This window comes from Lutra lutra, chromosome 4, assembly GCF_902655055.1.
Source record: "Lutra lutra chromosome 4, mLutLut1.2, whole genome shotgun sequence".
Taxonomy (NCBI): domain Eukaryota; kingdom Metazoa; phylum Chordata; class Mammalia; order Carnivora; family Mustelidae; genus Lutra; species Lutra lutra.
In genome coordinates this window covers 186,428,571-186,454,567 of record NC_062281.1, presented here as the reverse complement: position 1 = coordinate 186,454,567, position 25,997 = coordinate 186,428,571, and the positions used below count along the sequence as shown (strand labels likewise).

At 39.7% G+C, this 25,997-nt stretch overlaps 1 protein-coding gene across 4 annotated transcripts in view; it reads left to right on the top strand.

Annotated features, from left to right (window-relative positions):
- The window catches only part of SPEN (spen family transcriptional repressor), a 104,047-nt gene that overhangs the window by 22,891 nt on the left and 55,159 nt on the right, over positions 1–25,997 (top strand). For 2 of the 4 annotated variants that reach the window (XM_047723555.1, XM_047723556.1), the window contains 2 exons: positions 9,831–10,151; positions 13,250–13,726. In XM_047723555.1, coding sequence (XP_047579511.1) covers positions 9,831–10,151; positions 13,250–13,726 — 798 coding nt within the window. Of the gene's footprint in view, positions 1–9,830; positions 10,152–11,265; positions 11,414–13,249; positions 13,727–25,997 lie in introns of those variants that run through there. The other 2 variants (XM_047723558.1, XM_047723557.1) reach the window with 2 other exon arrangements.

Sequence of the window (25,997 nt, the reverse complement as noted above, 5' to 3'; positions counted from 1 at the left end):
TTTTTAAGTGATCTCTATGCCCAGTGTGGAGCTCAAACCCACAACCCTGAGATCAAGAGTTACATGCTCCAATGACTGAGCCAACCAGGCACCCTCTGTGTGCACAAATGTGTATGTGCACATTTTAATTAATTAATTTTAAGGAAGATTTTATTAGAGAGAGAGCATGGGAGCAAGTGGGAGGAGGGGCAGAGGGAAAGGGAGAAGCAGACTCACCATTGACTGAGGAGCCTGATGAGGGGGGGCTCCATGCTAGAACCCTGGGATCCTGACCTGAGCCAGTGACCCACTTAACTGACTGAGCCACCCAGGCACCCCAGTATGTGCATATTTTAAAAGAACTTCAGATATTTTACCTGTTTTTGTTTGGACCTGTGTTTCCCTTGGTTTGTCAGCATTGTTTGTATATTTTGGAAAACATTTATTTCTCGTGTGTTACAGCTATTTTTCCCCATTTATCTTTTGACTGTTTTGTTATTTAGGGGCTATAATTTTTCTATGGTTTGTGTGGTCTTTTTCTTTCCTTTTTTTTTTGGGGGGGGAGATCACACAGAGTCGTTCAGATTACAACTATATTGAATTTGCAGAAGGATTCTACAGTAAAACATTTAAATAAATAACATAGTGGGGCACTAGGGTGTCTCAGTCAGTTAAGCGCAGGTCATGATCTCAGAGTCCTGGGATCAAGCCTCGGACAATGGGCTGTCTGCTCAGCAGGGAGCCTGCTTCTGCCTCTCACTCTTCCTCTGTGTGCTCTAGCTTTCTAGCTCTCTCTCAAATAAACAAAATTAAAAAAAAAAATCACATAGCACATAGTAGACTTAGTAGGAGGCTTAGTAGGTATATATATACATGGACATTCCAGAAACAAATAACAAAAAATGGAATTCATGTGGTCTTTTTCTTTATGATTTAGAGGTTTTACCTCCTGTGTTGGGTCTTTCCTAGACCCAAGATTATATAACAAATGAATAATTTTTATTTATTTATTTTTGGCAGAGAGTGAACACAAATCGTGAGACTATTACAAATCATTCCTCCTTTCATCTTTTTCCACTCCTCCCCCTGTCCTTCAAAGTAGAGAAACATCTCTCAGAGTATTAGCTTTTTCTCCAGTGAGGCTGGGGATTTGTGGTTGACTGCCTTTTGCTGGCTTTAGGGATCCTTAGTCTGTCTTTTGCCATCTTTAGTGATTATTTGTACTTAGGCAAAAGATAATGTGATTAAAGGTGGAATATATTAATTATTTTAAAATGTTTATAAATCTACTTTATATATAGATTCATTTCACGGTAGATTTCCTGAAAGAATTCTGTATCATCATGAAATGGAAATGGCAGATTTTGGCTGGCACCAGTAATGGAGTACTTACCTTCCCAGTCAGGCACACTTGACATAGAAAATGTCTTCCAGGTATGCCCAGTTACGGGAACCAGAGCATATGGTTGATTTATATTGAGATAACATAGATCTTTTTTAAAATTTAACTTCAGTTAGTTAACATATAGTGTATTATTAGCTTCAGAGGTAGAGTTCAGTGGTTCATCAGTTGCATGTAAGACCCAGAGCTCATTACATCAGTGCCCTCCTTACTACCTATCACCCAACTACCCTGTCCCCCACCCACAGCCCCTCCAGCAACTGTCAATTGTGTTTCCTATACTTGAGAATCTCTTATGAAAAAAAAAGTCTCTTATAGTTTGTCTCCCCCTCTGATTTTGTTTCATTTTATTTTTCCCTCCTTTCCCCTATGATCCTGTTTTGTTTCTTAAATTCCACATATGAGTGAAGTCATATGATAATTATCTTTCTGTAGTTGACTTATTTCACTTAGCATAATACCCTCTTAGAGGTCACAGATCTTTGTGAGTAAAGGAGATACAAAATCTTTTGTAGTAGAGGACAGTGACAGGCATTATCTTAGTCTTTTTATTTATTTATTTATTTTTTTAGATTTTTTTTTTTTTTTTAAGATTTCACCTATTTATTTGACAGAGATCACAAGTAGGCAGAGAGGCAGGCAGAGAGAGACAGGAGGAGGAGGAGGCAGGCTCCCCGCTGAGCAGAGAGCCTGATGCCGGACTGGATCCCAGGACCCTGAGATCATGACCCGAGCCGAAGGCAGAGGCTTTAACCACTGAGCCACCCGGGCGCCCAAAACTCATCCTTTTAAAGTGTACAGTCCAGGGGCACCTGGCTGGCTTAGTTGGTAGAGCATGTAACTCTTAATCTCAGGACCATGAGTTTGGGTGTGTGTGTGTGTGTGTGTGTGTGTGTGTATCATGATTTATTTATTTATTTATTTATTTAATTTATTTGAGAGAGTGAGAGGGGGTGGGGTAGAGGGAGAGGAAGAGAGAATCCCAAGCAGATTCTGCATCAAGTGTGGAACCTTACACACGGCTTGATCTCATGTCTCTGAGATGACGACCCAAGCAGAAGTGGAGAGTCTGGCTCAACTGACTGTGCCACCTGGGCACCCCTGGGAAGCTCTAATTTAAACACTGTTATAACATATGAAGCTGCTAAGGATTCTGCCTTTTAGTCTGCCTGTAGTATTTCTAGTCGCTGGTGTAGGATGTAAAATAAAGGTCTGTCACAAGAGGGGAAACCAGCCTTTTCTTCTAAATATAAGATCAAATGGGTTGGGGCGCCTGGGTGGCTCAGTGGGTTAAAACCTCTGTGTCCGTCTCAGGTCATGATCCCAGGGTCCTGGGATCGAGCCCCACATCGGGCTCTCTGCTCTGTGGGGAGCCTGTTTCCTCCTCTCTCTCTGCCTACTTGTGATCTCTGTCAAATAAATAATAAATAAAATCTTAAAAAAAAAAGATCAAATGGGTTGATTTATATATTAGTAATTCCCTCATGAAAAGATACTACTATGAAAAGATAAGTGTTGATGTTACTGCATTATTTCATGTAGTTTGGTAGTTGTAATGGATATACTTATGATTAACTGACTTTGAAAGAGGAAAGATTTTGAATCTTTTTATAATGTAAAGAACAAACATTTTTTGTCTTTAATATTTATCTCTTAGGCCTTTTTATCCCTTAAGACATGTTCATTTGCTCTTCACTTCTTTCTCTCCGTGCTTAATGGTTATTTACTTTTGAATAAGGGGCATCTTGGCCATTATGGGATGGAAGAGTGGGTGATAATTTGATAAAAAATGCAATTTTTGGAAGGTGATATATTGGGTTTTACAGAGTAGATGTGTAGGTTAATTGCATGCCCCTTCAAAAAGACTGATATTCTCGGGGCGCCTGGGTGGCTCAGTGGGTTAAGCCGCTGCCTTCGGCTCAGGTCATGATCCCAGGTCCTGGGTTCGAGCCCCACATCGGGCTTTCTGCTCAGCAGGGAGCCTGCTTCCTCCTCTCTCTCTGCCTGCCTCTCTGCTTACTTGTGATTTCTCTCTGTCAAATAAATAAATAAAATCTTTAAAAAAAAAAAAAAGACTGATATTCTCCCTGTGTATAATCCTCTATTTCTTACCTAGAATAGTGGGACAACATTGAAGCTTTAGAAGGGATCTCTTTACTTGGAAATAGAGCAGCAGTAGTGTTAGTAATCATAAAAGACTCAGATAAGATATTTTGCCTCTAGAAGTTAATGGGGCAAAGAAGGGGTAGATGTAGAATTTGAGTGTATTGTCTAAACAGAGTGGATCTATTGTTTCAAAAATGACTTGGGGGGGTGCCTGGGTGGCTCAGTGTGGGTTGAGCCTCTGCCTTCGGCTCAGGTCATGATCTCAGGGTCCTGGGATCGAGTCCTGCATCGGGCTCTCTGCTCATCAGAGAGCCTGCTTCCCCCTCTCTCTCTGCCTGCCTCTCTGAACACTTGTGATTTCTCTCTGTGTGTGTCAAATAAATACATAAAATCTTAAAAAAAAAAAAAAAAGACTTGGGGATTGGCGCCTGGGTGGCTCAGTAGGTTAAGCATCCGACTCTTGATCTTTTTTTTTTTTTAAGATTTTATTTATTTGACAGAGATCTTTTGCCTCGGGTCATGATCTCAGGGTTGAGAGGCTGAGCTCCATGCTGGGCACGGAGCCTGCTGAAGGTTCTCTCCCTTTCCTTTTATCCCCCACCGCCAACCTCTCTCTCTCTCCCTCTCTTTAAAAAAAAATGACTTGGGGAGGATTGTTTTCTGTAGTAGGAGGCTTTTTGTGAAAAGCAAATACTGTATGTGGCTATTTTTTACTATTATTAGTAGGGTCAGTCAACAAAAACTAGGATTAAAAGTAATCTTTGCATTTTTATTGAAAACCCAGCCAGTAATGGTTGAATGTAGTGCCTTCTGGAAAGAAAGGGTATTGAGAGGTACGTTTGTATTGAGGGGTATGTCTTTAGCTTTATGTAATGGTGTTGCTTTGGAAATTATAGAGTATGTTTCTTGTGGAGTTGATAAAAACAGTTTAGGTCTACTCTTCACCTCTCAGGAATCTAAATTGTAATTGAATTCCCTGAGACTAGGGAATCTTTGCTTTGTTCCTTGATATGCATCAGGTGCCTAACAGTTCCTGTTAAAAACCATATAATTAATAATTGAATTAGGATCAGAACGCTAGTCCAGAACTCATGCATTTCCTCTACTATGTCAACATTGCTTTCCAATGGGAACTCTGAGGCCATTAATTCACTGAAATTAAATTCTTCAGGGAACTGCTAACGACTTGTCAGTACTTATTATATAAATTGTCCATTGTGGTTTTTTTTTTTTAAGTAATCTTTACACCCAAAATGGGGCTCAAACCCACAACCTCAAGAGTCACAAGCTCCACCAAATGAACCAGCCAGGTGCCCCTAAATTGTCTATTGTTGAAAGGAGACCAGACATTTCACCAAACCTGGCATTATTTTGGGTAATTTTTTAAAATTTTTATTTTAAGTAGGCTCCACACCCAACATGAGGCTTGAACTCAGGACCCTGAGATTAAGAGTTGAATACAGTACTGACTGAACCAGCCAGGCACCCTTATCTTGGGTAATTTTTTGTTTAATTTAAATTATCTTGGATAATTTTTAAATTGGCTCTTCAAAACTTACCCCCCCAAAAAAACTTATAGTGTATGTTGATCAGTTTAGTATTTTGTAATGTTGAACATTTTGACCAAATAGAAACCAGTTTAGTATTATTTTTTGACTGTTTTTGAAGACAAACCTATTGAATAGCTACATACTGCAGTTTCTAGCAGTCAAACACAGTTTCTTAGCTTATGTTCTCATTTATTTTAACTTTAGGCTCTCTTAATTCTTGAGAAATTATTATTATTATTATTTTTTTAATTTATGTATTTATTTATTTATTTATTGACAGATCACAAGCAGGCAGAGAGGCAGGCAGAGAGAGAGGAGGAAGCAGGCTCCCCGAGAGAGCAGAGAGCCCGATGCGGGGCTCGATCCCAGGACTCCGAGATCATGACCTGAGCCGAAGGCAGCGGCTTAACCCACTGAGCCACCCAGGCGCCCCTAATTCTTGAGAAATTATAAATGCATTAACTTAATCATATAACTAGTGACCATGTAATTTTAGAAACTGATGTTTTCTGTCATTACTGGAAAATATTCCATAAGTTCTCTGAAAACCTGTATCTAAGGCTCGATGTTGTTGAAAAGGAAATATTACCTAATTGTGGTTTGATTCTTTTTTAACTACTAAATTTCAGATAAATGTTTAATCTTGAATACTTGAAGGATACTTGAAAACTGTTGGAAATGTGTTGTTTTGGAAGGAGTAGACAAAATCAGGACATCACCTTTACCAACTGAGTTTTCATGGATATGAAGAGTTAGCCACTGCTTTTTTTTCCCCTAAATTTATTTATTTTAGAGAGCGAGCACAGATGCATCCAGGCATGGGAAGGGGCAGGAGATGGAGAGACTTTGAAGCAGACTCCCCGCTGAGCGCTGAGGCTTACTCTGGGCTTGATTTCACGACCCTGAGATCATGACCTGAGCTGAAATCGAGAGTCAGGTGCTTAACTGACTGAGCCACCCAAGCGCCCTTCTTTTTTTTTTAATAGAAACACCTTTGCAACCTTCCATTTAGTGAGAAAATTTGTAGGTGTGGGTGTGGTAAAATATGCATAATATAACATTTATTTTAACCGTTTTGGGGCATACAATTCAGTGGTGTTAAGTACATTCGTGGTGTTACGTATAATCATCACCACTATCTATTTCTAGAATTTTTTCATCCCATACAGAAATTCTGTACCCATTAAACAGTAACTCCCCATTTCCCTCTTGTCTCTGCTCCTCCTAACTTCTGTTCTACTTTGTCTCTATGAATTTGCCTATTCTAGATACCTCATATAAGTGGAATCATAAACGAATTGTCCTTCTGTGTCTGGCTTATTTCATTTAGGGTGATGTTTTATTTTTTATTTTTTTAATTTTATATATGTATATATATGTTTTATTTTTATTTTTTATTTTTTAAGATTTTTATTTATTTATTTGACAGAGAGAGATCACAAGCAGGCAGAGAGGCAGGCAGAGAGAGAGGAGGAAGCAGGCTCCCTGCTGAGCAGAGAGCCCGATGCGGGGCTCGATCCTAGGACCCTGAGATCATGACCTGAGCCGAAGGCAGCGGCTCAACCCACTGAGCCACCCAAGCGCCCCTATATATGTATATATATGTTTTAAAGGATTTTATTTATTTGACAGAGAGTGAGAGGTCACAAGTAGGCAGAGGGGGAAGCAGGCTTCTTGCTGAGCAGAGAGCCCAGTGCGGGGCTCCATCCCAGGACCTTGGGATCATGACCTGAGCCGAAGGCAGAGGCCTTAACCCACTGAGCCACCCAGGTGCCCCTATTTTTTATTTTTTTTTAAAGATTTCATTTATTTGGCAGAGAGAGACAGCGAGAAAGGGAACACAATCCAGGGGGAGTGGGAGAGAGAGAAGCAGGCTTCCCACTGAGTGGGGCTTGATCCCAGGACTTTGGGATCATGACCTGAGCCTAAGGCAGACGCTTAATGACTGAGCCACCCAGGTGCCCCTAGGGTGATGTTTTAATTTTTATCCATGTTGTGGCTTGTATCAGAACTTCGTTTCTTTTTATGTCTTTTTTTTTTTTTCAAAGATTTTTTATTTATTAATTTGACAGAGATCACAAGTAGGCAGAGAGAGAGAGAGGAGGAAGCAGGCTTCCCGCCGAGCAGAGAGCCCGATGTGGGGCTCGATCCCGGGACCCTGAGATCATGACCCGAGCCAAAGGCAGAGGCTTTAACCCACTGAGCTACCCAGGCGCCCCTCTTTTTATGTCTTAATATACTATCCCATTATAAGTGTATTTCGCATTTTGTTTATTCATTCATTGGTAGACACTTGGGTTGCTTCCATCTTTGGGCTGTTATGAATAATGCTGCAGTGAACATTGGTGTACACATAGCTATTTGAACCCCAGTTAAGGAGTGGAATTGCTGGGTCATATGGTAATTCTATGCTTAACTTACTGAGAAAAATGCCAAACTTTTCCATAGTGGCTGCACGATTTTATAGTTCTACTAGATCTGCCCTCGATTTAGAATTTTTCTGTGTCCTTGTCAACACTTGTTTTATTCCTTTTTTTTTTCCCTGCCTTAAATAGTCATTTTAATGGGTGTGAAGTGGTATCTCATTGTGGTTTTGATTCGCATTTCCCTAATGACTATTAATTTTGAGCGTATTTTTCTGGGTTTATCTGCCATCTGTGTATCTTCTTTGTTGAAGTGTTTTGCCTATTTAAAAAAATTGGTTGAATTATAAAAGTTTTTGTACTCTAGATACAGGTCCTTTGTCAGATACACTGGAAGGTATTTAATGTTTATATGGAAAGAAAAGAACTATTCCAATTTCTCACAATTTTTGTTTCCAAATTAGAAAGCTCCTTTCATTAATTCAGTATCAACAAATAATTTTGTTACTTCTAGTTCAGTTGCCTGGTGAAACAATTTTAGGATTAAGTTTCCCTTGTGAGAGGTATAACTTAAATCATCCTGGAGGATGTAAAGAGAAGAGTTCTGCTTTCTGATAATGTCAGCTCCAGGAGAAGTGTAAAATTATGATTTTGGATTGTCAGCAAATAAGAATGCTATATTTAAAATTGCTGTGCTTGCCTTTCTAAAATGCCAGATTATAAGTACATAAAGCATAGTTAACTCCTAATGAAATTCATAGAATTTTCATGACTTTTAAAATTCTGAATCATTATATTTCTTACACATATCTTCCAAATATAAAAGGTGCCCTTAAAATTTTTCTTTACAGACATCTCAAGCATTTTTTTTTTTTTTTTTTTGGAATAAAAATGGGAACATATGGTCTATCAAAAGATTTTCTCAAATTCATTAATTTATATGAAAAACAGTTTTAAGTATACCGAAATTATAAGTTTTAGTAGTTTTAACCTCCTGAAAAAAATTAAATAGCAGAAAACTGCATTAAAAAATTAGACTGTTGGGGCACCTGGGTGGCTCAGTTGGTAAAGTGTCAACCTTTGACTCAGGTCATGATATCTGTGTCTTGGGATCAAGTCCCACGTCAGGCTCCCTGCTTAGTGGGGAGCCTGAGTCTCCCTCTCTCTCTGCCTGCTGCTCCCCCTGCTTGTGTGCTTGCATTCTCTCTGTCAAATAAATAAATTAAATCTTCAAAAAAAAAAATCTGACTCTCACTTGAGGGGCACCTAGGTGGCTCAGTCAGTTAAGTGTCTGACTTCAGCTCAGGTCATGATCTCAGGGTCCTAGGATTCAGCCCTGTGGTGGGCTCCGTGCTCAGCAGGGAGTCATTTCTCTGCCCCTCACCTGGCTTGTGCTTTCTCTCTCTTGGATAAATAAAGTCTTTAAAAAAAAATTAAGACTGTCACTTTAAATGGATCACTTTCAAGTAAAGATTGTGGAATCATCTCGTTTTTTCAGAAAGCTCATTTTCACTTAATGATTTAAAAATGAAATCTGTAAAGTAGCTGTTTTTAGTTTAGATGTTTCTTTACTTTTTACTTTTAATTTTTAAAAAAGATTTTATTTATTTATTTGACACAGAGACCCAGCGAGAGAGGAAACGAGCAGGGGAGTGGGAGAGGGAGACGCCGGCTTCTTGCTGAGCGGGGAGCCCAATGCGGGGCTCGGTCCCCTTAGGACCCTGAGATCATGACCTGAGCTGAAGGCAGACACTTTAGGACTGAGCCGCCAGGCCCTCCCGATAAACAAACATCTTGAAAGATTTCTAAGTAACATTGAACCATCTTAGGTTTAGTAACCTTTTTTAGAATGTAAATTCATAAAACAGAGATTCATTTCAGCTAAGTGTTCTTAAAAGGTGAAAAGTAATTTAGTGAATATATTTAAGAAGTGAGAGTGATGGTTAAAACATTTGTAAATTTTGGGGAACCTGGCTGACTCGGTTGGTAGAGCATGCGACTAGATCTCAGGACTCATGACTTCAAGCCCCACATTGGGTGTAGAGCTTGCTTTTAAAAAATCTTTGTAGGGGCGCCTGGGTGGCTCAGTGGGTTAAAGCCTCTGCCTTCGGTTCAGGTCATGATCCCAGGGTCCTGGGATCGAGCCCCGAATCGGGCTCTCTGCTCGGCAGGGAACCTGCTTCCTCCTCTCTCTCTGCCTGCCTCTCTGCCTACTTGTGATCTCTGTCTGTCAAATAAATAAATAAAAATCTTTAAAAAAAAAAAAATCTTTGTAAATTTTTGCCCCAAGAAAAATGTGTAAAAGCCATCTTGTGTACTTTGCAACTCCTCCTACATACACAGTTAATGTAAATTGTCTAAAAATAAGATTTTCACAGACTATTCTTGGAAAATTATTGTTATGCAACAATAATGTTTTGTCTTTTCCAGATATGGCCGTGTGGAAAGTGTCAAAATTCTCCCCAAGAGGGGATCTGAAGGAGGAGTGGCCGCCTTTGTGGATTTTGTGGACATCAAAAGTGCACAGAAGGCTCACAACTCAGTCAACAAAATGGGAGATAGAGACCTACGCACGGATTATAATGAACCAGGCACCATTCCGAGTGCTGCTCGGGGATTGGATGATACAGTTTCCATAGCATCTCGTAGTAGAGAGGTTTCTGGGTTCAGAGGAGGTGGTGGAGGGCCTGCCTATGGCCCTCCACCATCACTTCATGCACGAGAAGGACGTTATGAGCGGAGACTTGATGGGTAAGTTCCAAGGTTTCTGTAGGCAGGTATTTTGTATTTGATATGGTGAGAAACAGAAACTCATATTTAGGGGCCCCAGATGGATTTAAAGTTTTGGGCATTCTCAATGTTTCCTATTTTGGGTTGGAAACGGAAGTGATTTCTATCCCAGTGGCTGGTATCTTGTGGAATCGTAGAGGATATTTCCTGCAGCTGGTTGGATATCTACTCCTGAGATGTAAAATGGTGGAAGATTTTGTATGGCAGTATCATTTTTGGAGTTACCTATCTTCTAGAATTAATTATTCCTTCTGTTGGATAATCTGAAGGCCTTCCTTGGATATATCTCTGCTATCTGATGGAGCTATTTGGCTACAGATTTTGTGGTTGTACTATATGGAATATTTCTGGAATATTAGAGCCTACAGATTCTTTTAGAAGTTGATATCTGCTTCTCAATTTTCACTATACAAAGTGTACAAACAAATTGGATTGTCACAAAAAACCTAGCAGACCATAATGATTCAACCGCCTGGATTCTACAAACAATACTTTAATCTGGAAATCTGTACTTGGATGAAGAAGAGTGAAGGCAATGTTTGATTTTTTTCCATTTTGGATCTACACATTTTCCATGTTGGAATTATGCTCCTTGATGGAATGGGGGAAATTTGAGATGATGAATGTTTCTAAATCCTGGAATATAGCCATTCTTTTCTAATTGCTGGAATGTATGGGATGTCATGCAGTCAAGATTCCATTAGCCCAGGGGAAGAGGATTACTATTTTGTTTCTTAAGCAAGTTGCTGTCCAATTAAAGGTACTTTAGCCTTGAACACATGGTGACGATCAGTTGTGGATACAGCAATCAAAATTGACTGTGTGGATGGCTACAAAGGTGAACTAATGGGGAGCAACTGTTCTTCCTCATTTGGTGGAATCGTAGAGGAGGTTTCCTCTTCTGTCAGCTGCCTGATTCCTACTTAGGGCTGGAAATTTTTTTGAATGTGGATGAATTTATAATTGTCTACTATCTCAAGAAAGAAGTCTGGGGGTTTGAGAGTTACAGTTTGTCTGGGACTACTTGCTTCCGGTGGAATTATTTTATCTGGTCACTAAGATTTTTTTTTTCCTTGTGGTTCATCTAAATATCATTTGACACCCTTGCCCATTAAGAAGGTGGATTACCCCCATAAGAGGGGCCAAAATTGGGGAAGTTATGTTCACAATTCTCTCCCTAGATTTAATTGGGATTATAGGTCGTGTTTCCACACTTGGAAAAGGTTGGTATGTCCTGACCTGTGTATATTAGCCCCTCTCCTAACCCAAGTCAAACTCTCTTCTTTTTTCCCCCCACTAACTCTAGAAGTGTTTAGTACTAATAGATGAATCAAAGAATAGCTATTAGATTTCAGCTCTGCTAGCTCTTGTGCCTGCCTTCTGTATCTTCCTAATCGATAAGAACTTTGCATATTTCTAAAATACCAGCTGTAGCAGTAATTCTCCTAGAACTATTGCCTATTGCTTGTTATATCATTAATAACAGCTTTTACCAATTAACATTTGATAGGGTGCTAATTGAATTATTTGTGAAATTTTCTCTTAAGTCTCAAAGGAAACCCTCTTGTTTGTTAGACATTGAAATATCTGTCCAAATGCCAGAAATGTAGCACATTTAAAAAGGAAAAAGTTACTTAATACTTTTAAATAGGAAAGATACTACTGAATTTTTTTTGCCACGCAATTGCTTCACATCATAGCAGCAAAAAGCAAGTATAGCCTAGGAAGGTATGGTTGCTACTAAGTGAAAGAAAGGGTGGGTGAAAATGAAGGTTAGTGGAGAGATTTGGATTTATGAATCTACTGGGGACATAGTATTAGTTGTAAGATTTTTGCCAGATATTCTTCACTGGAGAGATTCTAATTCTGTGTCTTTGATGATTTCTTAATCTTTTGATAGAAGATCAGATCCAAAGATAATGTTGAGAAGAAACTCAGTCTCAACTTGAGATTCAAGCGATGAAGTGGTCTTTTAGGAACTCAGGAAATGAGTTCTGGTTTCCTACAAAAGTAGAAAATGTTAAGAATTCTGTGTAGGATTAGCGTTGGTTTTCATTATCAACACATAAGTGCATGTGTAATTGAACATGCAGCAATGTTTTGTAACCGTAGGTTGGCAAATTGTCATGTCCTACAGAAACATTTTTTTAGGTTAATCCATTGCTAATAGCAACCTTCAAATATCTTACAGTTTCCAAAGTTGGCTAATTTCATCAGAGGCAATTTGAGCTTAGCTATGACTAAGAGCATATTTCCTGTAAACATTAAGCACAGACATTAACAAGTGGGATCATGGAATAGTTGTTTTAAAAAATTATGTGGAATTTGATAGCACCAGTAGGTGAAATAATCTTTATTCTTTAGTTAAATTTACCGTAGAATAAATAGCATGTGTCAGTCCAGTATTTTGATAACCTTTTCTTTTAAGATTCCATTTCTGTTATTAAATGTGATTGTTTGGGCACAGCAGTTTACATAATCTGGTAGTTTTTATAATTACCCAAGAAGTCGAAAGTTAATGAGAAAAAATTAAAATTTTTTTCTGGACTTCTTTGAAAATGCCCTCTTACTGCTGGGACATACATTGCAATAGGGCTTTCATGTCTGTGTTAAAATGTATCATGGAAATTTTGCCTAAAATAAATTTGCCAAGTAAGTAAAAGTTTGGTATATATTTTAATCGGATGGAAGTATAGAACACTTTGATATTAAAATGACAGTCTCTTCTTGTTCCATTAAACTGCAAATGAAAAGGAGATGGTATATGTATATTTCTGCATATAAGCCAGAAAATCCCTAATAAAAAGAGCATCTGATTTGCAGAACACTAGTCATGAAAGCCCAATATACACAATGATTGCTCAGCTGTGAAAATAATTTTTGGAGTCAAGTAAAATGTTAAGCTTGGTAGTGTTTGCTTACTAAGTAGGTTAATGCTGTTTAGAAAATGACAGTTGCAAAGACAGACAATGCTGAAATGAATGTTTGCATGACTTGCTTTTAGTTTTGCTTGCCCTTTTCTGATTGATTAAATATTTTTCCCCCCCTCCTAAATGCAGGGCTTCAGATAACAGGGAGCGTGCTTATGAACATAGTGCCTATGGACACCATGAACGGGGGACGGGAGGATTTGATCGGACAAGACATTACGATCAGGATTACTATAGAGATCCTCGCGAGCGGACTTTACAACATGGGCTCTATTATACTTCTCGGAGTCGAAGTCCAAACCGTTTTGATGCTCATGACCCCCGATACGAACCTAGGGCTCGGGAGCAGTTTACACTGCCCAGTGTGGTACACAGGGATATCTACAGGGATGATATTACCCGGGAGGTACGAGGCAGAAGGCCAGAGCGGAATTACCAGCACAGCAGGAGTCGGTCACCACATTCATCCCAGTCTAGAAATCAGTCTCCTCAGAGGCTGGCTAGCCAAGCGTCTAGACCTACAAGGTCCCCTAGCGGCAGCGGCTCTAGGAGTAGATCCTCCAGTAGTGATTCAATCAGCAGCAGCAGTAGTACCAGCAGTGACAGGTAGGTTAACAGCCTTTTGTTATCACAGACGAGCTGTTGAATAAAATGTCACAAATTCTCAACAATCAGTGGTAATGATTTGTAGCATAGTAATATTTTTTAAAGTAAGTAATCTTGGATCGTGTATATAAGAAGCTGTGATTAGTGGGTGGCCATGGAATTCACCATTCTGTCAAGTACCTGCAATAGTGATTTGCAGATGCTGTTTTTTGCTCCAGATGCTCAATATTCAAATGGCCAAAAGAGGTAGAAAAATGGTAACCTTAGCTGAATGAAGTAAATCCTGTGCTGCTGAAAATGTTTCTCTTTAAAGTTTTTAATTTCTTGGGTGTATAATGCTAACTTCTATTATTTTGGTTGAAAATTCATAAAAGCCTTTTGTTTAAAGATGTATTGGTGAAATATACTGTTGACACATCTATTATCAATGACTAAATCAACTTTTGGGTACATTTTAACTAATTTTAATATCAAGGTGAAAGCCAATTTATAATCTCAAGTAGAAGAGCTTTCTTTAAATGCAGGTTGTAACTTAGCTGTTCATTAAGGTTGAGTGAGCTAATTTTATTAGTTGGAAATTTTTTTACAAAGGAATTTTATTCTAAAGGTAAAAATAATCATTTGAAGGTAATCTTAACAGGAAACCGCTTAGAAGTTTATCACAGATCTATGCAGATAGTACAGCTTACTCATTTTGTAACCTTGGACAAGTTACTTAAGCTGTCTATGCCTCAGCTTTCTCATCTTCTGTGAGAATCAGGCTTTAAAATTATTGTGAAGATTAGATGAAAAAAATGTATTTAAGTGCTTAGCTCGATATCCATATATATTAAATGCTGCCTTTAGTAATTATTAGCTATTATTACTGCTTCAGTTGTTGAAGCATTTGAATGGTCTTGAACCATTCCTTGTTTCCATCTACTGTTACTGATCCTGTTTATGCCAAATATCCTAGTTTTCTATTTGAATGCTGTATATTTTCAATTTATAGGATACAAAATTTTTTGACTGACTAAAATGCCCAGATTAATTATTCTTCTTCCAGTATTGCCTGCTTTGAATTAATTTGAGACAAGTAAATGATCATGTACTTGGGGGAAATTATGTACTGGCTCCAGTGTTGCAGCTCTGTGACATGGGTGAAAACTCAACCTCTCCTGATTTTATTTGCTACATGGTCAGGTTAAACAATTGACAAGATTCATTTGAACTCTATAATAAGCTGATTATGAAGTCTTGTTATGTCCTACTTTCTCCTACATAGAATTAAGGTACTCAGGTTTTAGTCCTTTTTCTCTAAACCTACCTCATTAAAGGGACACAGTAGCATTCCATTGTGTCAAAACTTAATGAAAAGCCAGCCAATTGTGGAAGTGTTGAAGTTGGAGAAATATGATACAGGGCCTTCAGGATGGCATTATACTTCGGTGGGAGTGATAGTGATTTGGGATCTGGCCCTTAGCATTGTAGGCTCAAAAACTTGAACCCAGAGGCCATCTGATGAATTTGATGGAGCTAATCCCTGTTTATGCAATCTAAAGGAAGGGTTATATGCTTCTGAATATTTACAGTCAGAAAGATAACGCCACAAAGGCAGGATAAGCTTAGAAAATGTACACAGGGACTAAATTACAATTTTTTAAAAAAAGATTTTATTTATTTGTTTGACAGAGATCACAAGTAGGCAGAGAGGCAGGCAGAGAGAGAGGGAGAAGAAGCAGGCTCCCCGCTGAGCAGAAAGCCTGATGTGGGGCTCAATCATGACCTGAGCTGAAGACAGAGGCTTTAACCCACTGAGCCACCTAGGCGCCCCTAAATTACAATTGTTAAAGATATTTCCTCTTCTGTCAGCTACCTGATTCATGTTTAGGGCTGGAAGCTTTTACGATTTAGGGCTATAAAGGCTGTTACGTAGCACTTTGTCGACAAGAAGAGCTGAGTTTTAGGCTAGGCAGGGAACACTGTGGGTTGAAGGAACAACCTGGAGGATACAGATGGAAGAATGTTCTGTGAACAGCACGTAATTTAGAATGACTTAACGATGATAATGATTTGGGGTTTAGTTCTTTATGCAAAGATGAGTGGTTGAAAGATTTTGGGAAGGGAGATAGTTTGTTGAGATCTGTGCTTTAGATTTAGAAAGGCATCTGGTGGGGCGCCTGGGTGGCTCAGTGGGTTAAGCCGCTGCCTTCGGCTCAGGTCATGATCTCAGGGTCCTGGGATCGAGTCCCGCATCGGGCTCTCTGCTCGGCAGGGAGCCTGCTTCCCTCTCTCTCTCTCTCTGCCTGCCTCTCTGTCTATTTGTGATCTCTCTCTGTCAAATAAATAAATAGAATCTTTAGAAAGGCATCTGGTGACTTAGAGTAGAGAAGACCGAGATTGTGGTGAGGAGGCTATTTCAGTAGTTCGGAGAAGGAAGTCTTGGACTCTGAGAATGCCTAACTTGGGACAGGTAGGAGAGACATTGTGTTAATAATCAGATTATGTTGATTGTGAGAAACAGTGAACTTTCTGGAAATGGGACTGAATGACAAGCCTTTCACTGCTATCCTTTAAGAACAAGACCAGGTCTTCCTTTGTGCACACCATAGAGCTTAGCATACCGTCTTTCTCAAAGTACATGTTCAGTAAATAGTTGAAATACTTAGATACAGTTCTTAGTTAACACAATGGATAAAGTAGAATTAATGTAAATAGCTGAAAGATTGGTCATTATATATGATCCAAGCAAGTCTGAGAAAAAAAATCTTTTGATGTGCATAGAATACCCATTCAGCCTCCCTTTTATCAGATGTCCTTTTTTCCTTTACTATTATGCTGACATCAGAGTGTAATATTTTGAGATGTTTTATAGATTCAGAATGTTGAATTTCCTTTTGGGGGAAATAAGTTCTTTTTTGTAATCTTTAAAACCTTATGACTGTGAAACCATGACCTCTCAAGTTCTTTAAAAATGTTTCAAATTAACGTCTTATAGTAGATGAAATACAGCTTGGTTCTAGCGATAGAAACAAGCTTGTATTCTGTCTGCATGACTGACTGACGGGGAAGTTAATCACCCTCCATCCCCCTTAATTGTTGGAGCTTTGGTGAACAGATTCCTAGCATGCGTTTCCAATGAGTAAATGTGGGATTGATAACAGTCTGGTTGTGAACTCTTTATAAATGACACAACTACAGTTTCTGCATAACTATTCTCAGTATTTAACTGGTGAGAACTGGAACTTAATGGTATTAAGCTTTCCTGTGTGCAGCTCTGTGGTGCTGTCTCTTTCTCTGTCGTGGTTTAGGGAGTCACTTTTCCTTTCAACAGAAAATTTTAAATGTATATATTCCACAAAAGTATTTCTTTTAAAAGCCCTGATTGAGGGGCTCCTGGGTGATTCAGTCGTTAAGCCTCTGCCTTCGGCTCAGGTCATGATCCCAGGCTTCTGGAAACGAGCCCCTCATTGGGCTCCCTGCTCTGCAGAGAGCCTGCTTCTCCCTCTCCCACTCCCCCTGCTTGTGTTCCCTCTTTCCCTGTCTCTCCCCCAGCTCCCGTGTCAAATAAATAAATAAATAAACAAATAAATCTAAAAAAAAAAAAAAAAGGGCAGATTGAAGTTGAACATATTTTATTTCTATAGTTTCCTATCATTGGGTTTCTTTTTCCTGTCATGTTAGTGAATTTTCTGTAATACAGGTTAAAGGAATTGAAGAATTTATTGAATTTAGTTCATAAACTTTCCTGATTTTTTTTTTAAGATTTTATTTATTTATTTGACAGAGATCATAAGTAGGCAGAGAGGCAGGCAAAGAGAGAGGGGGAAGCAGGCTACCCGCTGAGCAGAGAGCCCTATGCGGGGCTGGATCCCAGGACCCTGAGATCATGACCCGAGCCGAAGGCAGACACCCAACCCACTGAACCACCCAGGAAACCCCCCCCCCCTTTAAAAGATTTTATTTATTTATCTGACAGCGAGAGAGGGGACACAGCAGGGGAGTGGGAGAGTGAGAAGCAGGCTTCCCACTGAGCAGGGACCCCGTTGCGGGGCCCCAATCCCAGGACCCTGGGATCATGACCTGAGCCCAAGGCGAACACTCAACGACTGAGCCACCCAGGTGCCCCAACTTTCCTGATATCTTAAAATAGTTTTTGTGCTTTGTTTCCCAGTGGTTTACTTTGATTGAACCCAAAGATGATTGGGCTGGTTTAGGGTCCCTAAACTTGAATGGGGAAAATTACATCTTTTCACTAGTAATCTGTAACTGAAATTAAGTATCGTTTCGCATTATGAAAGTAGGCAACAAAAAAAAACAGTGGTATTGACAGTATATGGGTTACTTTGTCACCAATATAAATCTGCAAGTTATTATAGTTGCAGATATCTCAAAATGCAGTGTCTAGTCATCATTACTGGGACTACTGGGAATTACGTAGTTACTAAACTCAGTGTTAAGTATTATAAGTTAATATTAATGAAAACATTATAACACGACATTTTAAATATTTTAATAACTGTCAATATAATTGGTTTCCATTTTTATTCCTGTTTATTTTACTTGATGCATTTAGAAACATTATTCTGAAAAGTACAGAGGCTTCACCAGATTGCTGAAAAGATATCCTGGCAGTTAGTCCTTGATTCTACATGCTTTAAGAGGTTTACTGAATGAATGGGGGAAAAAATGGATGAAAGGGTAAAGGGAGAGAGTTGAGATTTGGATAATCCTAAACCTGTTCCTATTCCTTTCCCTCCTATTCAGTAGATTACTTCTCTAAATCTCTTTTTATTTTTTTTTATTTTTTTTTTAAGATTTTATTTATTTATTTGACAGAGAGAGATCACAAGCAGGCAGAGAGGCAGGCAGAGAGACAGGAGGAAGCAGGCTCCCCGCTGAGCAGAGAGCCCGATGCGGGACTCGATCCCAGGACTCTGAGATCATGACCTGAGCCGAAGGCAGCGGCCCAACCCACTGAGCCACCCAGGCGCCCCTCTAAATCTCTTTTTAGTCTAAATTTAACTTTTGAGTTTATATTCAGCCATCTGTTTAACAAATACTGTGTTTTTGTGTGCACGAAATTTATGGAATAAGATAGGTTGTATGGAGCCCCAAGAATAGAACTAATTTATTTATTTTTAATATTTTTTTAAGTTTATTATTATTTTTGTAATCTCTACATCCAGTGTGGGGCTTGAACTCTTGACCTTGAGATTAAGAGTCACATGCTCTTCTAACTGAGCCATCCAGGCACCCCAAGAATAGATTAGTTTAGAGTAAACATTTGCAATGGCTGAGCCAAAGCAGAAAACTACATATATGTCTAATTAAGAGCTAACATGTATTTATATTAATCTGGGTGTCTGTGGCTTGTGCTTCTTTCCTGCTTTCCAGAAGCAGCCTCATCTGTCTTGAAAGCTTTTTGGGCTAGGGTCAGACTTTTCCTTTTTGTTCTTCTGAACCCTGCTGGTTTGTCTGTCTAAATACGTGTGGTAACTACAGTTTTATTCTCACAAAAATAGGTCTTTAGGTGGAAACAGAATGAATGTAGTAATAAGCAAAAGATAACTACATGAAAATAACTGTAGTTAGTGACATTTCATTGTCTCATTTTGGCTCTTGGTAAACCATATGGCATTAAATCATGCTTAGTTACCTATTTGAATAAATCAGAACTTTTTTTTGCTTTTTCTTTTTTTTTAGACCGAGAGCACATGTGAGCGTGGTGGGGGGGCAGAGGGAGAAGGAGATAGAATCTCAAGCAGACTCCCCGCTAAGTATGGAGCCTAATGTGGCTCTCAATCTCACAACCCTAAAATTCTGACCTGAAATTAAGAGTTGGACACTTAACCAATTTGAGCCACCCAGGCGCCCTGAATCAGAATTTATTAGAACAAGCTTTCTACATACAGATTTTTAAAAATTGGAATAAATTGATTTAGAAAATACTTGATGATGGTGCGCCTGGGTGGCTCAGTGGGTTAAAGCCTCTGCCTTTGGCTCGGGTCATGATCCCAGGGTTCTGGGATCGAGTTCCGCATGGGGCTCTCTGCTCGGCGAGGAGCCTGCTTCCCTTCCTCTCTCTTCCTGCCTCTCTGCCTACTTGTGATCTCTGTCAAATAAATAAATAAAATCTTAAGGATAAAAATTCTTGATGAAATTTCTTTCTTTTTTTTTTTTTTTTTTTTTAGGATTTTATTTATTTGACAGAGATCACAAGTAGGCAGAGAGGCAGGCAGAGAGAGGAGGAAGCAGGCTCCCTCCTGAACAGAGAGCCCTATGTGGGGCTCGATCCCAGGACCCTGGGATCATGACCTGAGCCGAAGGCAGAGGCTTTACCCCACTGAGCTACCCAGGCGCCCCAAAATTTCATGTGTTTTTTGTTATAGTTAATTATATTACTGGACTTTCTTTCATACCGTCATTGTTTTAAAAAGTAGGCTCCATGCCCAATGTGGGACTTAAACTCATGACCTTGAGATCAAGAGTTGCATGCTTTACTGACTGAGCAGCCAGGCACCCCCACAGTTGGAAGATATAAGGAAGAGACTTGGGGGACAGGAAGAGTTGGGGGGAGAGAGACAGAGAGACACTCTTCTTCTTACTTCCAGAGCAGGAAAACTGGCATTTGAAATAGCCTTTGTGGTGTTTATTTGAAGTAACAAGAAAAGCATATGGAACTTTTTTTTTTTTAAGATTTTATTTATTTATTTGACAGAGATCACAAGTGGGCAGAGAAGCAGTCAGAGAGAGAGAGAGAGGAGGAAGCAGGCTCCCTGTTGAGCAGAGAGCCCGATGTGGGGCTCAGTCCCAGGACCCTGGGATCTTGACCTGAGCCAAAGGCAGAGTCTTTAACCCACTGAGCCACCCAGGCACCCCAAAGCATGTGGAACTTTGAGCAATCAGACTTTTCAACACTGATGCTCTGTTAAGATGTGGTGTGGTTTCTGCTAAAGCCCCTCTCTTGTTTAATGTCGTAGCTTTTCAGTTGGAATAATTTACTTTTTTTTTTTTTTTAAATTTACATCTTATTGAAGAGGAAATGAAAAATACTTCTTTTTTTTTTTTGAGCAAGAGACAGACTGAGCAAGAGAGAAGATGAGTGGAGGAGGGAGGATCGGAGAGAAAGGGAGAAGCAGGCTCCCTGCTGAGCAGGGAGCCACATGTGGGGCTTGATCCCAGGATGCCAGGATCATGATCCCGGTGGAAGGCAGATGCTTAACTGACTGACCCACCCAAGCGCCCTGAAAAACACTTTTTTTTTTTTTTTAAAGATTTTATTTATTTATTTGACAGAGAGAGATCACAAGTAGACAGAGAGGCAGGCAGAGAGAGAGAGAGAGAGAGAGGGAAGCAGGCTCCCCGCTGAGCAGAGAGCCCAATGCGGGGCTCGATCCCAGGACCCTGAGATCATGACCTGAGCCGAAGGCAGCGGCTTAACCCACTGAGCCACCCAGGCGCCCCTGAAAAACACTTCTTATTGCTTGTATTATTTGTAGAACTTGTTTGTATGTTTCTTTTGTACATTTTTAGTAAATTATATCAAAGTTGACCATAACCCTACTCATTTTTTAATGATAGACCATTTAAGATTATTTTATCTGAATTATATTTAAACAGTAATTAGCAAATTAAACAGATTCTGGATTTTTACAACAACATATAGTTAAAAGGAATGTAATGAGCATTTTTTTTTTTTCTGTAAAGACCTGTTCTGCTAGTCATTTTGTGAACAATCAAGACATTATAGTTTCTGAGAGAGGGAATTTTTTTCAAATACCCTTTGTCTGTGATTTCAAGAGGAGGTTTGCAGTTACTTATTTAAGGAGAGAGAACTTTCAGGTTCATGTAGAAAATTTTCGAGCCAACCCTCTCTGGTCCCCCCCCTTCTTTGGGAGTTTGTATTCATTAAACTTTGCTTTACTATCACTAAGTTTAAAAAAAAAAAGAAGAAGAAATTTTTGAAAATTGTTGTCATCTTGCAGGTTTGTGAAAGATTATGGATGAGGCCGATCAGGTGAGAGGGAAGCCTGTGGGATTGGTGGTGGTATGTGTATCAAAGTGACCGTGTACCTTCCATTTCTCTTACAAATATGCTTATATAGAATATTGATATGGAAAAGGAAGGAACACTAATTTTATTATCTGACAATACAGTTTGCTATGATATGTATAATGCTGGAAACTGTCAGATTTGGAAGTAGTTTCAATACTATGTATGAAATAAAAGTCCTTTTTTTTTTTTTAAGAATTTTTTTTTTTTTTAAATATTTGTTTGCAGAGTCAGAGAACATGATCAGAGGGAGAGGCAGATGGAGAAGCGGACTCTCCATCGAGCAGGGAGTCTAACCTGGGGCTCCATCCCTGGACTGTGGGATCATGACCTGAGCTGAAGGCAGACACTTAACCACTGGGCCATTCAGCCTCTCCTAAGGATTTTATTTTTTAGTAACCTTTGTGCCCAACATGGGGTTCTGACTCATGACCCTGACATCAAGAGTGGCATGCTCCACTGACTGAGCCAGCCTGGTGTCCCAAAAGTCAATTTTTTTGTGTTAAAGGAATTAATAATTAGCAGTTTTTTGGTGATTGTTAAAATGTTTAATCATAAAAACACATTTGAGTTTTTAATCCTCAAAAGTGATCTCTTATCTATAATAACATAGGCAAATAATTTTCAGTATTTAGTTGGAAATAAAATTTGTTTTTGTTGCTCTGTGATTCCTTTTTTTTTTTTTTTTTTTAAAGATTTTATTTATTTGACAGACAGAGATCACAAGTAGGCAGAGAGGCAGGCAGAGAGAGAGGAGGAAGCAGGCTCCCTGCCAAGCAGAGAGCCCAATGTGGGGCTCGATCCCAGGTCCCTGGGATCATGACCTGAGCCGAAGGCAGAGGCTTTAACCCACTGAGCCACCCAGGCGCGCCCCCCCCCTTTTTTTTTTAAATTTAGGATTTTGAGGTGCCTGCGTGGCTCAGGAGGTTGGGCCTCTGCCTTTGGCTTGGGGCATGATCCCAGGATCCTGGGATTGAGCCCCACATCGGGCTCTATGCTCGGTGGGGAGCCTGCTTCCTCCTCTCCCTCTGCCTGCCTCTCTGCCTACTTGTGATGTCTGTCAAATAAATAAATCTTTAAAAAAAAATTTAGGATTTTATTTATTTATTTGACAGAGAGACACAGCAAGAGAGGGAATACAAGCAGGCTCAGCAGGGAGGGCTCCATGACCTAAGTCTGAGGCAGTTGCTTAACGACGGAGTCGTGCACTATGATTTCTTATTCTCAGATATATTTAGGGACGCAAAAATAGTTTGTATTTAAAAAAAAAATTTTTTTTTTTTAAGATTTTATTTATTTATTTGACAGAGATCACAAGTAGGCAGAGAGGCAGGCAGAGAGAGAGGGGGGGAAGCAGGCTCCCTGCTGAGCAGAGAGCCCGATGTGGGGCTCGATCCCAGGACTCTGAGATCATGACCTGAGCCGAAGGCAGAGGTTCAATCCACTGAGCCACCCAGGCGCCCCTGTATTTTTTTTTTTTTTAAGATTTTATTTATTTATTTGTTAGAGAGAGAGAGAGAGAGCATGAGCATAGGCAGACAGAGTGGTAGGCAGAGGCAGAGGGAGAAGCAGGCTCCCCGCTGAGCAAGGAGCCCAATGTGGGACTTGATCCCAGGACGCTGGGATCATGACCTGAGCCGAAGGCAGCCGCTTAACCAACTGAGCCACCCAGGCGTCCCAGTTTGTATTTTTTTATAACAGAAGAAAGTCACTACCACTAAAAGTAATGACTTTTAATCTCAGGAGAAAAATTGATACAACGAATCAAACAATATTTGGGAAATTGGTGTTTAGGAACCATGACTTTTCTCCCAGATCTTGTTTGTAGTTGTGTAGGATTGAAGTGATTATAGAAATTAAGTTGGTTTTACTGCATAATACCACCCTTTCTCCTGTTTGCTAGTGTTTATACCTGTCAGTTTGAGATGAGATCATTTAAGTTGAGAAGAGATTTTTTTTTGTTCTTGAGTGTGTAAAGAGAAGATACCTATGCACAGAAACCGTTGAAACAAATTATGCTAACTAACATGTAAAAATAGATGATTAGATGTTTATTGATTTGGGGATAACTGGTGAAGTGTATGTTTTGGGAGCATTCAGAGGACTTCGAAGGAGAACAGTAAAGGTTTATTTAAGCCTTTAAGAAGCCAAAGTCAAAGATAACAAATATTCTTAGGAAGGATGTTTGTTTATATTTTGTCTCTTTTGTATAAAATGAAAATATTTGCATGCTTATTTTAAGCCTAAGTAAAATAACCATTTTAATGCATTTTAAATAGCTGATTTATTTCTGGGTTTCACAACCATTCTTTGCCTGTTTTATTATTTTGTACTTGTGCCTCATTTTTACTTTTTTAGACAGCTCAAATTATCTTAGACTTAAAAAAAGATTTATTTATTTGACAGGGAGAGAGAGAGTACAAGCAGGGGGAGAAACAGGCTCCCCGCTGAGCAGGGAGCCTGATGTGGGGCTCGATCCCAGGATCCTGAGATCACGACCTGAGCTGAAGGCAGAGGCTTTAACCCATTGAGCCACCCAAATGCCCCTTAAATAAAGTTTTTATCTTGAGATTTGCAGCTCTTAATTTGTGAGGAAATTATAACCATCTAATAGTTTTATTGACTTTATGACTCCTTGAAATACTGGTATCTAAGTTCTCTTTTTTTCATAGAAAATTTATTTTTTCTTTATTTTATGCAGTACAGTTGACAGGTATTGAAGTTCTTTAAAAAGCTACCTGCTTGGAGGGAGAAGGGGGAAAAATGAGAACAGCAAGCATATTAGTGTGTCTGCAATCCTGGAGAAAACTGTTAGATTTAAAATACACAAAGTCTGCCCATATTTTTTTTTTTATTTATTATTATTATTTATTTATTATTTGTCAGAGAGAGAGAGAGAGAGCACAGGCAGGCAGAGTGGTAGGCAGAGGCAGAGAGAGAAGCAGGCTCCCCGCTGAGCAAGGAACCCAGTGTGGGACTCCCATCCCAGGAGCCCAGGATCCTGACCTGAGCCGAAGGCATCGGCTTAACGAACTGAGCCACCCGGGGTGTCCCAAAGTCTCCCCATATTTTGAGTAGCTCCCTTAATTACCATTACTTTCCAGAAGAGTGAGCATTTGTTCATTCCCTCTTAAATCAGTTTGGGGGCTCTTGAGCAGCATGGAATAAATGTTCCGCAGTCTGTGCTTTGGAGAGTGCTCCCCCGTGAGAGAGAGAGTGTGTGTGTGTGTGTAGTTACGTATGTATATCTCTGTATGTATGTGTGTATTAGTAGTAGTATTGTTTTCCATTCCCACCATCAATTGAAGAGCCTCCGTTTTTGAAGTTTATTTTGGGGGCAATAAGCTATACACAATCTTCTGTCTTAGGGAGTCCTATTAGCTAGCCAAGCCTTTTTAATGCTAAATATGGAAAATGGAGGTGTTTGCTCTGTGACTGCCCTGATGGGCTTAACTTCCATTGTGGAGCTCTATAAACAGATTGATTTCCTTTCTGGTTCTTTTCTTTTTGTCGGGTACCAGCATTTCAGTAAGGCTCTCGTAGGTAATAGGTGGTATCAGCATTAGGGTTCTGGATGGAATAGGCAGTTTTGGAAACAAGTGCTAGGCTGATCCGTATTTGCTCTGTACGGAGAATCCGGCTTTCACTTGAGATCCCCTGCTTCGAGGGAACGGAGAACAAGGTAGACTTAACGCTGAGAGCAAATGAGGAGAGCTCATTGTGTGCCGCCGGGACAGCCAGTGTGTCTGAATATTGCGGGAAAGCTAAGAACTGCTTGTTTGTGAGTCAAACCAGCCTAAACTGGAATCATCCAGTTTGAGTTGGCCGCTTGCCACCTCCCAGAGGCTTCCTTATTTTGCCAGAGTTTCTGCCCAGCCCTCAGCCCCGGGGGTGGGGTGGTGACCAGGCAGGCGTCTGTGCTGGGACTGGGCAGGCAGTGGGGAGGGGCAGGCCGTGAAAGTGGCTGCTGGTTAACCCCGGTTCAGTCCTAGGCAGAGGCATTTCAGATAGAGTAAGGAGTTTTAGAAGCTGGTGTGAACTCTGCTATTTCCAGTGCATTTTTACTCTGTTACTCCCTTGCTTTTCCTGTAACTTTTTGATTTTTATCCTTTAAAAGACAAGGCTTAAAAAAACAGCGTCTGCCATACCGTTGCTCCGTTACATAATAACATGATTTGCACATGGTGATAATTTATTACCAAAAATTTGGGGTGCCTTGATGCTGCTTTCACTTGA